Source organism: Lissotriton helveticus, chromosome 11, assembly GCF_964261635.1.
Source record: "Lissotriton helveticus chromosome 11, aLisHel1.1, whole genome shotgun sequence".
NCBI lineage: Eukaryota > Metazoa > Chordata > Amphibia > Caudata > Salamandridae > Lissotriton > Lissotriton helveticus.
The window spans coordinates 43,707,319-43,720,491 of NC_136072.1; the positions used below are offsets into that span (position 1 = coordinate 43,707,319).

The 13,173-nt window shown below is 46.9% G+C and overlaps 1 protein-coding gene across 2 annotated transcripts in view; it reads left to right on the forward strand.

The window, feature by feature from the left end:
- FYTTD1 (forty-two-three domain containing 1) overlaps positions 1 to 13,173 on the forward strand; it is a 131,851-nt gene that overhangs the window by 86,105 nt on the left and 32,573 nt on the right. For both annotated transcript variants that reach the window (XM_078666136.1, XM_078666137.1), the window contains one exon: positions 5,942 to 6,003. In XM_078666136.1, the coding sequence (XP_078522262.1) occupies positions 5,942 to 6,003 (62 nt within the window). The remainder of the gene's footprint in view (positions 1 to 5,941; positions 6,004 to 13,173) is intronic.

A 13,173-nucleotide genomic window follows, 5' to 3' on the forward strand; every position in this document is an offset into this window, starting at 1 on the left:
ATCAGGCACCCCAGTGTATGGGCGGGTTCCATAGAATAGACAGGTGTCCCCAGTCACAGCGGCGTACCCACAATCCACGTACCTCTTCAGATGGAAGGGGGGTCGCTGGGGTGTGATGCCACCGCCTCCGCCGTGCAGGAGAGTAGGCCTCAGCGGGACAGATCCGGCAGGCACCGTAGGCCGTAAACGAGCCCAGGAGCGGCGCCGCAGTCCGCCGCGGCCAGCACAGTGCGGCGGAGTCAAGGCTCAGGCGAGAGGCGGGCGGGAGAGTCCGCAAAGTCCCAGTAGCCGCAGGCCCAGAAGCCGGGGTGTTGCGTGGGCGGCTGCCGATAGTGAGGCAGGCACGCCGAGTCCAGTCTGGGCAGTTGAAAGTAAGCCGGAAACTAGCCAGGCAGCCGCCGGTTACCAGGAAAGGATCCCGCAGGGCTCCGGTGCGTGGTATGAGGGTCGGCCTCCACGGGTCTCACATCGGAGAGGCAGTAGCAGCGGGTACGGGCAGTCGCGGAGTCAGAGCTCCGACATGGGCGCCATCTTGTCCGCGGCCGGACCTCCGTCTCCAGATTCGCTCCACTCAAGGCACAGCCGGTACCAGGGTAAGTGCGATTGCAAGCTGGGCACCGGGGTCTGCAGTGGGCCCCCCCCCCCCCCCCCCCGAGTTTCGCGGGGGATCCCAGGTCGAAAAAACAGAGGTAATGTGACGGATTACAGGCGGAGGTCGGGAGCCGCGTTAGTGTGCGACCATCCCCGCCGGCTGTTAGCCACGCCCCCCTACCCTGCATTTTTATCAACTTTTTTTGCACGTTGGTGTTGGGCATGTTTGGAGAATAATTTTACCGCACCAGAAGTGGTCAGCTCTTTAAATATAATCCTTTGTTGCCCAATGCAAGTAATTTATGGACTTGTTTTGACTTTTTTTTTTTCTTCTTCTTCAGAGCATTCTTTAGTTTGTCACTTAAATTAACCTCTTCATAAGTGTTCAGTTTTTTAAGTTTGAATTCATGTGACTCACTAGATCTCTTGGTGTGTAGTCTGTTATCCTCTTTAAAATCATGGTACTATTGATAGGTCGATGGGACAGCCCATCTTCCTGATCAAACGTACCCAATACTGACACTCTACGCCTTGGGTTCAGCCTGTTCCACAGGACCCCGTGGACTCTGGTATTGGGTAATCCTTGGCTCAGTATTCCATATTATCTCTCCACCCCAAGACCAATGCTCTACTTCACAGCGTTGACCGTAGAGGTAGGGGAGCGAAAGGGAGCATTGTTTGGCTCCACTCAAGGCTCTAGGTAATAAGGGAGATTTGGAACTCTGAAACTGGTAATAAATAAGCACCAATATACATGCCGTTCTTGTTTTTAGAAAAAGAAATGGGTTCATCATATTCATGAATAATAGAGTAGTAAAATATTTCCGTCCAATGTGAAGGCAGTTTTCTGTTTTAGCAGATAACGCAGGAGGGACCAGCATTGCCGATCATGCCAGAAGACTTTGTGCACAAGCACACCTGAGTGCTTTATTGTATGCAGTGCATGGTGAAGTTGTGGCGTGTCAAGTCTGAGGGACATGGCGACTGCGTAGCATAGTCAGACAGAATGCTTCTTGTCATCTGTGCTGTAATCCACCTGCTCCTTACTCTGTTCACAGCCCTGCCTGCTTCAATCAATCCTTTTTCTTCGCCAATCCATAAATAAAAGCGGCTCAACGTTTGGAGAGTAGCCTCTTGATCGGATCCATTACACCCTTTCAGCACCAATGGAGCTCCCATGCCCAAAGCACGTAGGGTTGTAGGGTTGATGCCAAAGGGGGAGTAGAGGAATCGCAAACTGATCGGCAGAAACTACTAGACTGCGGGAAGAACTGACCCTGATCAGCGTCTGTCACTACAATGGACCCTGCATCTGAGACCCTATCAGCGTGCCCTCTGATGCCTCACTTTCCAATGTTCAACCACCAAATTCAATCGTAGTACGTCCAGCCTCACTCTTGCAATCCATGAATTAGGCTGACATTGCCTCCCTGCAACAGGACAGCCATTACCAGTCCCTATAAATGATCACTGTACATCTCCAGGCAGACCCCCAGCTTCCCATACACCTGCACCACCAAGTCTGACCCCCGGCATATATCTCCTAGCTGCCCACCCTATCGCCAATCAGCCAATTGCATTCCCATAATTGACATATTCAGGAAACTGACCCTGAGTAGCCACCATGAAAATCTGCTCCCAGTAGTCTCACCAACTGGCACCACAACCCCCAACTGACATGAGCGCTCACCCAAGGGACAAATGTGAGCCACCAGATAATTTATTTATAAAAGGGCATGCTGACGTAGCAGAGGGATGGCAGAAGAGCAACAGACACCACCTGAGCCCACAAGGAGACTCCCCAACAAGAATAATTTGGGAAAGTAGTATTCATATTCCCCTAAATATTCAAACCCTAAAAGTAGGCTTCACTCCCTTTCCCAGAACTGGGTAGAACCACAATGCTCCCAATTTTTGTCCTGAAGTCAGTTCTCTCTCACTAGGTCCATGCTGCTGAGCAGCTGGGGCTGAAACCACATGTATAGAATGTCTTCAATTTTAGCTGCATCGAAGTGTGGTGCAATGACGTCCTTGGTTTGCTGGCTTGCTTTCTGCCACACTGCTTTTTGCCTTGGAAAGCATAGGCGAACTGTCATCTAACCGTTTCTCCCCAGCCATCTGAGGAAACGTCTGTTTGGCTATGAATAAACTCCTCTCTTGCATTTTGGTGTGTGCATCCATTTTCCATAGAGCCTTCCTCCAATCTACTAGAAAGAAAGATTGATAGATGCAAATGGCCTCTTTGCTATCCTTCATCCATTATGCTCTTGTCTCTTAAAATTAAGACCTAACTTCAGCATAATCTACATAACTGCCATCCCTTCAGAAATGACAAATCTGGTGTCTTTGTTCGATTGCACCTCTCTTAAGACCATGGTCAAACTTCAGATCTTCATTTTGTGCTCCAGCTCCTTCGTTCCATGGGCTCTTGGCATTTTGCTGCAGCTGTGTGCCATTTGTACATTGAATCGTCACTGGTTATTTTGTGGGCAGCTCTGAACAAGATAAAAACTAGGGGGCTGCATTTCTGATCTCCCGGCTAACCTGCTCCTTATCTTTGTCGGAGCTCCCGCTGCTGCAGGTAATCCCCTCCCCCCTTAAAGCCAGGGAATGTTTGCATAGATCTGGCCCGTCTCCAGTGAGCTGTTAAGCACTGGCATTGAAGCTTGAGCCTTGCCCTCCTTTTTAGGTCTCGCCTAGACTTATGTAGTTACTTTTGGGGGAATGTGGACAGCAGAGTTCCACGCGCTTTTCCTGGCCGAGATTTAACCTCGGGAGCGCGCACGTCGCCGTGCCTCACATTCCCATTCGCAAACAAAGCCTCACTCACGCATGCGCACATACACAGCCATACACACACTGCATACACACACGCACCCCCCCTTAAACAGACACACGCGCACACAGACAGACAGACAGGCGCACACAGACAGACAGACAGACGCACGCACACACACACTCAAACAGACGCACACCCCTCCTCTCCCTCAACACACTCACCTGTTCTGGCGGTGTTCGACGGCGGTTCTGCCTCTCGGGCGGCGGTAGCGCTTTGCGGGGCTCTCTCACTACATGAGAGCCCCGCCTTCCCCATGCGCCCGGCCGCTCTTCACCCGGTCCCCCATCTCGGGACCGGGACTCAATCAGGAGCCTTCGTGGCTCCTCGGGCAGTAGTTTCTCTCTCCCTCTCTCGTCGCGATGGGGCGGGACTTCCGATGGGATTGGCCGGCTGCCAAAAGACAAAAGGGAGGGGTTTGGGGCGGGAGTGGGGTAGGGGAGGGGGGAAGGGACGTCGCAGGCAGCGCGGCGGCCCGGCGGGGACTTTAACAAACTCTCGTTTTTTTGTTGCTTGTGGGTTTAATCTCAGTGGGTTTTGAATACAGTCCGACATCTGCCTCGTTACAACCAATTTGGAACCCTGAGCAAACGAGAGTTTGCGCTCTGAATCTGGATAACGACGTGTGTAATGCCGCACTTTTTCACTGAGTAAATTTAGCAGGTAAAGCTGGTACTATCCGAGTATTGCCGCTACTGATGAGGTAAAACGGTGTGTATGTAAAGCGCGTTGATACCTACGGCTTATGCTAGCGCTATATAAAACTTTTTTTTTTTTTTTTTTAAACATTGCTGAATGAGTTCACACCCACCCCTAACTGGTTCTCCTTAATCTATTCCAAGGCCTCTGCAGTCCCTGGCTTTAGGTAGGATATTTTAAAATGTTGTCCGGATAGACCAAGATCCAGGAAGTATGCGACTGTCGGAATCACATTCTGAGCACAAGACTGCAATTGAAACTCACTTTATTTAGAGTTAATAATACGAGATTTTAAAAGATAAAATTAAAAAGATACAGCATGTAAATAATATATACGAACACAATATGTACAGTCAAAGTTAGTATGGTTGCATGAAAACGTATAAATCTTGTTGTTCGTGAAAAAGTGCATAGTAATTGTTGGTATATGCAACAAGGCACCAGGGATTTAACAGCTCAAGCTGCGCATAGGAGGGGGGGGGGGGAGATATAACGCTCCAGAGGGCCCCATTCAGTCAAGACCACTTCATCACACTGAGCGGGGGTGGGAGGGCTTCATTCCGCTCTCGGTGCGAGTCACACAGTCTGCGTTGTTGGGCTAGAGTGGCAGGAAAACTCTATGGTGGCGAGAGCCAGAGTGTCCATGCTTCCTGATGCCTTGCAGTGATGCTCTCCAAGCCGTGGGTTGGGCTCCTAGGCCTGTGCCGAGCGGCGGTCTGTCTTGCTGCGCCTCTCGGTGGTGGCGCTCCCGGCTGGGACCACCGAAGGCCCTGATTTTATATTAAAAACAGAGCGTTGGACTGTACCATTTACCACTGAAAGGCAACATTTCTCTCCATGTGTTCCCATACCTGGCGTGCCACGCAGTTTGGTGCTTACTTTCCCTCCATGTTAAATAACAGTGGATGTTTCAGTACCCAGGCTAATGTGCTGCATAGCAAAATACATATAAGGTCCCAAAGGCGAGACCGATTGCATTGCAAATGCTTGTTGTATTGCATGCAGCTGGGAGCATGATCCTTTTGTGCCCTTCTGACTCAGTCCGCCATAGAGAGTGCATATTATTATTTTTCCCTTCTCCTGTTCAAGTTACAATGGACAGAAAGAATAAGTATGACAAGGACACTTCATGTGTTGACTGTTTTGTACAGTATAATAAATTCCTACTCCAACTGCTAGGGATAGGGCCTGCAGGGCCTCGCACTTGGTTTATATGTGACACCCGGCCTCCCAAGCTGTTTCTATCCTTCTCAGCTGAGACCTACAAACCAACCCTGTGTAATATCCCGGTTCAATCTTAGCCACTCTTTCCTTGCACACCTCTTCATGTGGTACGCACATTGTTTTTATAAAGCAGTATTAGTTGGTTGAACTGGATTGGTCTTTTTATATTTGTTAAAATAAAGGCAGCCTAAGCCACAAAGGAATAGTTAATGGCCTTTGGGTGTAAGACCAAAGGAAAACATCTTGAGTTGGAAATTCCTACCAGATTGTCTTCCGCTTCATTTTTTATATCTAGTTCCAAGGGAGTTGTGGGCTCAAGACTGCAGCCACCGCTTTAATCACTAAATGGAATGGTAGGCAGAAGCATGGGCGTCCACACAAAAACTGCAGGATTCTTTGTCCGCTGACGCAAGGACTTAGACTTGGTACAATAACTCTGTATAAGGGCCATCTAAGTAATCTTAATTTGTCTTGGGCGAGCCGGTTCTTATTATAGCTCCGTGAAATACCTGTGGCTACACAGAGTGGATAAAAATACATCTTCTATATGCTAGATGATAATTATTTTTCTTCTTTCTCCTGTGCTTGCAGGTGCAGACCCAAATGGAAACTGATCTACATTTAGACCAGCCTTCAGACATAAGACCTTGTCCGTAAGTGCCTTGGCTAGTTAATGCCCTATTATATGTTGAGTCTTTTTATTTGCGCACCCTTCTGTGAAACAGATTGTTTGGACATTTGCCCTGAAGCTTCTATTACTCCTTGGCTTTGAAAAAATAAATGTTTTATTTCATAAAGGGGTTGTGATGTGATAAGAGTGACTTTAGTGTTGAACACCTTTGAAACCTGGGTAAACGGGTAGCTTGCTCTGCTGTTTTTGACATAAGCCTCTGATATCACAGTGACATTGTTCCCCCTCACTCCCAGGTGTAGATCGAAATTGACTGAAAATTCTTTCTGGAACTGCGGCAGAATGCCATGACGGTGCAAACTTTCTTTCTCTGGAACTATCAGAGTGTAAGCTCCTCTGAGACCAGTCTCATTGTGCAGACATATCTTTATTCTTATTTTGGAATGCCAAACTTCCTAAATTAAGAGTGGTACACTCAGAATGTTCTTTTTTTTTTTTTAAGGAAGAGATAGTTGTTAACATTTATTTTCTGGTTTTATTGAGTCTTGAGCGCTTTACATTAGGAGCTCTGGGGCTTTCGGCAGTCACTAGCAACGTGTTTCTCTCTGCTCAGATAGTGGCAAGATGTGTTTGCCTTTGTGTTCAGGGGGCTATTTTATATACAGAAAAACCTGTGGATAAACAGCAAACGCCCTAGTCTACAGGGTCATAGGTATGGATTATTACTTGAAATCCTAGCTTTTCTCCAGAAATACATGAAGTGAAATTGCTGTCATTTTACCACTATTTTTTTTTTTTATTCTTTGCTTCTTTTTTCAACCTTATGCGTGTTATTCAGGCAATAAAACACTGCTTTTGCTCTGCTCTATATACTTTTTCGGTTGCTCATCACCAAAGCCTATGTAACATTCTCTGTGCTGAAACTTTAGCAGGGTTTTAGCGACCGGTGTATTGAAGGCAGAAGCACTGCGTTGTATGACCCGTCTTTAAACCATTGTTAGGACTTCCAATACTGTTTACTACAATAATGCTTGCAGGAACAAATGTCAGATTCTGTGGCAACTTAATGCACCAGTCCTTTTAAAAATATTTTAAGACTAATGTGAAAGAATGTTTATGCAGATCTCGTAAACTAGATTCTACAGAAAACATGATTATCCAGTATTGGGGTCTCTTTCATAGTTCACATGCTTGAATCGTTCCCGGTCTTCTAGATGGGAGTCCCATCTCGACGACGGGGATTGATTCAAACATGTGAATCTATGAAAGATACTAATACTGGATAACCGCAGTTACAGGTAAGTAGCTTATTTTCTTCCTTGAGATTCGAAACCAGTCGAAATTGATAGTTTTATTAGTTTAATAATCAGCCCATTATTGTATTGTATATAATATTTAGAGAGCGCAGTGAACACCCTACGGGTACTCTGGCGCTATAGTACGTCAACACTGATCATCATAAAACGAGGAGGAAGAAGCTAAATTGGACTGTACTCAAAGACAGCAATGTCATGTTCTTGGTAACAGCCACGTTTTAATCCTTTTCCTAAACATAGACAGGGTGCCACATTCCTGGTGGCAGCAGTACTAAAAGCTCTACCTCCCAGTCTGACCTTGTTAAACCTAGAGACCTTCGCCAGACAGGCAAAGGAAGAGCGGAGACTCTGGGTGGGAGTGTACCAGCGCAATGTCTTTTGTAAAGGCTTAGGACCGAATCCATGCAGAGCCATTAGCTGTAAAATATTTTGTATTGCGTGATATAGTTTAACTCAGAATGAATTGTCAAGCTCTTGTTTGATAATCTTGGCTTCAGGGCAGGTGAAAATGTAGAACAGTCTTATTTGCGATTTAAACTGGGTGTTCACTCTAACTATTTTATTTGATTCCATTCCTTATCGCTCCCCCGCCTTACTTGGAAAGGGATGCTATTTCCATTCTGTTGAATGTCTATAACAATTACTGAAGACTAGGAAAAGTATTGTGCATATAATACCAGTTTTGCAGTGTGAATCTTTACTAGATTCACATGTTGTTCTGCCATTTAGTGGTTGCGTCAAAGATCTGTCAGGCCCCCTCTTTTCTTTTCCTCTCTTTTGGGTGTCAACCAGGTGTGAGCTGTGCCAGCCAAGCCTCTATTGTGAGTGTAAGACCACAATACCCTACTGGGTGATCACTAACTTTAGATTCTTTTTGTCCCCTTTTTGGTGACCTATGTCTCTCGGAGCATGTTTAATATGCTAGCTGCTGCTTCACTCCGTTAAAGGTTAAGTTACCTTTCCCTTTTGCAGCCCGAATCTTTGAATTCAGATGCTCTGCATAGATTATGCAGCAGCATTAGAACGTTGTGGGAAGATAGATTAAAGTGTGTGTGTTTGCATAAGTGTTTAAAAACTTTGTCTTGTATAGGCCTCCCTGTTCCCACACACATCCACGCAGTTGTGGTTTGTAAAGGTATGATAAATAACCATGTTGCAGCCATGCATGTATCATTAATAGAGAGATTCGCTATGAAGGCTGGTGGCTCTCCATTTTGCCTGGTGGATGAATGCGCTCTTAGTTTGCGGTCTAGAGCCTTTCCCACTAGCGGTTACCGTAGTCTGAATGGTTTACACTATCCATCTTGCAATGAACCCTTTTAACACCAGCGAACGCTGTGTGAGAAACAGGGCCTTTAACAGGATGAGCTGAGGTCTAGTTACCAAGGGTGAATCTCATGAAGTTGTAAGACTATAAGATTTGATGATCTCACAATCTGCAGAACATGGAAGTCTGCATGTTGGTAAAATCTTTTGAACAAGAGGGATGTGTTCTGGGTTCTGAAGGAGTTCTTCCAAGATTACCAAGTGACCCAGATGCACGTGGACGACACACAAACATGCAAACACATACTTTTTTTTTTTTTAAGTTCTTTTTATTATTTCAGTCATAGCAAAAGTACAAAACCATCATCAAAAGTTGTGGTACATTTAAATGGTACAGTGGTGAGTCAGTTACTCTCTGGGTACATAGTCTGAGATTCCTATTCATGTCATGTCAACTCAAGCACTGAGTGCATGCAGCAATATCGGCTAATTAAGCACCCTGCAACACATCCTGAAAAAGGCATGTAATCAAGTTACAGTGGCAACCCCAGTTTTCCGAACTCAGTGTCCTTCACTGCTCTCTGTAACAAATTGATCTCAGTTCCAGTAGTTATAGATAAAGCAGTGCACTCTCAATCCATCCCCCGTGGCCTACAGTTGCAGCTCTACCTTTCTACACCGCAGTCTCCTGCTTCTCATCTGTGTTGGTATAGTCCAGGCCTATTACGTGGGGTTTCGTGGGTGTTCAGGTAGCATGTCAAAGGGGCCCATATATCCCTGGGCCTGAAGGACATAGGTAACAATTCAGCATATGTTGTGAGTCATTCTTGGCACATCAGCAAGTCATCAATCCAGGTCTTGAATTTGGGTGCCCGCCCCTTTCCTCAGCGGCAGGCCACCTCCTCTTAGCCATGAGTAACGCAATAGCTACAAATTTACGGTGCTCCGCCCACAAATGTTTAACATACCCTAATATTGCCATCAATGGAGTAGGGTCAACTTGCATGTTTAACATCACTGTCGGAGCCTGGAAAACCTGTTCCCAGTAAGCATGCACCCCGGGACATTCCCACGCCAGGTGGAGAAAGTCTGCACCCTCAGCCCAGCACATGTCACATCTGTCCGAGTCCCTGAGACCAAATCTATGCATCCTGGCAGGGGTGTAGTACAATCTGTGTAGGAATTTATAATGAATTATACGGAGCCTACTGCTGGCCGAGACCTGTTCGGTCTGTAAACAACAAAACTCCCAATGCTCATCAGTCAGGACAAAACCCAGCTCCTTCCCCCATCTCGTGCGAGTCATAGTGGCTGGGACTTCCCTTTGCGTGTGTACTGTATGATATACCAGGGACATTAGACGTCTAGCTATCGCGGACTGCAGCATCAACTGTAATGGTGTCAATGCTTGTGGTTCGGTTGGGAAATCCGGGATCAGTGAACGTATCCTCTGTCTAAGCCGGATATACAGAAAGGTATCCATTGGGGTCTGCTGTGCGCTCTGGAACTTCTGTTCCATAGTTCGGAATTTGCCATTGTGGAATAAGTCCCCCCAGGTACGAATATGTGTGCGTTTTTTAAAGTTATGGAAAATGACTTCTTGCAGGAGGGGCATGCTCGGGTGATAAGTAAGTGGCAGCAATGGAGAATAGAGCATGGGTGCGCCCAGCATACGCCCTATGTGCCGCCATGCTGAGATCGTGCATGTAAGGGTTGTCGGCATCCTGTCTCTAATTCCCACAGTCTCATATATAGCGCCATCTTTGGGTGTGGGATGTGCCAGCCAGTGTTCCACCGCAACTTGTGGCATATATCGCGGGTGCGTTACCCAAAGCTAGGCATAGTGGGCCTGCGCGCTCATGTAGTATAATTCAAAGTCTGGTATCCCAAACCCTCCCTGCAAGTAGGGCCTGGTCAGCACGCTCCACTGCAGCCTCGGCTGTTTACCGCCCCACACGAGTCGTATCAGTTCAGTTCTCAATGTTTTGAAGAAAAAAGCTCTAGGATACAATGAAATATTTAGAAAGAGGTAAAGCAATTGGGGAAGTATCATCATTTTAATCAGTGATGCCCTTCCCGCCATAGAGTGGCAAAGCAATCCAGCATGTGACACAGTCCGTTATGCGGGTTCTGGATGTACCATAATTCAGTCTCATTAGTTCCTCCATGTCCTTAGTAATTCGTATCCCCAAATATTTCAGCTCCTCGTCACACCATTCTAACGGATAGTCTAGTGGGAAGCGGGCTGTCGTGAGAGGGAAAATATTTGATTTCCCCCAGTTAATCTGGATTCCCGATAAATTCCCGAACACTATAAATTCCCTCAGTACTGGGTTCAGATTCTGCTGCGGGTACCAAATGTAAAGGGTGATGTCATCTACATATAGAGATATAAGTATTTGACGCAGATTACACCTCAGGACCTTGTCATTATGGTGCTGTCGCAGCTTTGCTGCCAGCGGCTCCACCGCAATTGCAATAATGGGGAAAGTGGGCATCCTTGACGGGTGCCCCTAGTGATCTTAAATTGCGGCGAGGTATGCCCATTTATCAGTACATTAGCTGCCGGCAGTTGATATAGAAGCTGGATCCACGAGAGGAAGAGGGGTGGGAAGCCCATTCTGAGCATTACACCGAAAATGTAGTCCCACTCAATAGAATCGAAGGCTTTTGTGGCATCTAAAAACACTGCAGCCATTGGTAGCTCCTGTGAGACATTATTCAAGATAGTAAAAAGTGTTCTCAGATTATGGGAGGTGGCCCTCCCAGGCACAAACCCTGACTAATCAGGAAGGATCAGAGTCTCCATCAGCAGACTCAGTCGGGTTGCGATTACTTTCGCCAATATTTTTGCGTCACAATTAAGGAGTGCTAGTGATCTACAAGAGTCGCATTGTTGTGGCGGTTTAGCCGGCTTCAGCAGCGAAATTATAAGAGCTTCCCTCATAGAGGCAGGGAGGCTACCCACCTCCAGCGATTCCTCATACACCTCACGAAGTATGGGGGCCATCAGGTCTATATACGTTTTGTAGAATTCTACTGGAGTCCATCAGTTCCTGTGGCCTTCCTGGATTGCATTCTCATGATTGCTTCCCTAACTTCATCTAACTCAAAAGGGGCACATAAGAATGTCCTCTGGACATCGCTTAGCCACCCTATCACTACGTCCCCCAAAAAAGTGTCAAGATCCAGACCATCCACTCTATTTGTGGTGTAAAGCCGATAATGGCACGTAAAGGCATTAAGAATATTGGTTGTGTCCCTATAGACCTTCCCATCTAGATCCTCAATTTCCAGGACATAATTAGCACAGTGAGGTTTCCTAACTATTTGCGCCAGTGCCCTGCCTGGCCTTTCACCTTCTCCATATCTTCTGGCTTCCCAGTATCTCCCCCGAAATCTCACCTCCCTTTGTGCCATATCCACGTACTCCGTTAGCGTCTCTTGATATTTAGCTTGGGCGTCTCCATTCGGGCCTGCCACAAGTTCCCTTTCCAGGCTTTAGAGCTCCAGCTCCAGTTTCCGTATGAAGTTGAGTATATCTTTAAGGACCCAGCACCCTTCGATATGCATTACCCACGAATCGTGACTTTAAATGCCTCCCAGATTGTCTCAACACTGGCCACCGAACCTTTGTTGCTCACAAAGAATTCCTGTATTTCTTCTCGCAGCTCTTCCTGAAAAACACTGTCTAATAGAATAGGAGCATGGAGCGTCCATCCCTTTCGCGGAGTGGCCAAATCCCGGGATGAGAGCGTGAGCAGAACTGGGGCATGATCCGAATATGTTCTGGCTAAATGTTGCACTTGTGTTACTGCAGGGACCAGCCCTCAGAAGACCAACCAATAATCAAGCCGTGCCCATGATGCTGCCTGTGCTGTGTAATGCGAGCCCTCTAGTGTGTTAGGGTGTGTGTATCTCTATGTATCAATGAGCTGATAAGTGTCTATGGTGTCATTCAGCACCATCTGCACTTTGGTGTAATGGTGCGGCGCTGGATGTGATCTGTCCAAACCGGGGTTAAGTGTGACATTAAAGTCACACCCTCCAAATTATAGGAGTAGACCCCACTTTAAAAACCTTAGCCCACAACGAGGAAAAATAACCCAGGTCATCTGTATTCGGCCCATAACAGTAGGCCAGTGTGATGGATTCGGACCCCAGTCTCCCCCCACATTAGGCAATAGCGGCCCTGTGGATCCCCTGCAGTGCCCGCCAGTTGGAATGGCACCTTCTTCTTTGAGGATCGTCGTACCCCGCGCATAAGAGGAGTAAGAGGAGAAGAGTCTATGTTCCGCCCATTTACTTGCGAAGTTATTAGGTCTCTGGTGCAAAATGCGTTTCCTGTATCAGAGCTATGTGCCCTCGGTGTCCGTCTAAGCCAGTATATGCCTTTTCTTCCTTGGGTCGCCCAGGCCTCGAACGTTCCACGTAATAATATTCAGTGCTTCAGAATCTACATTAGTCACACTCCCGGAAATCTCACCTTGTTCGGCACAGTCTACATTGCATCCCACTCACTCCTCTTCTACCAACATAGAACATACCTGTAATACGCTCTTGGCTACTATGAAACAACTCTGCTGTGAACTTCGCACCTCTCTCAAGGG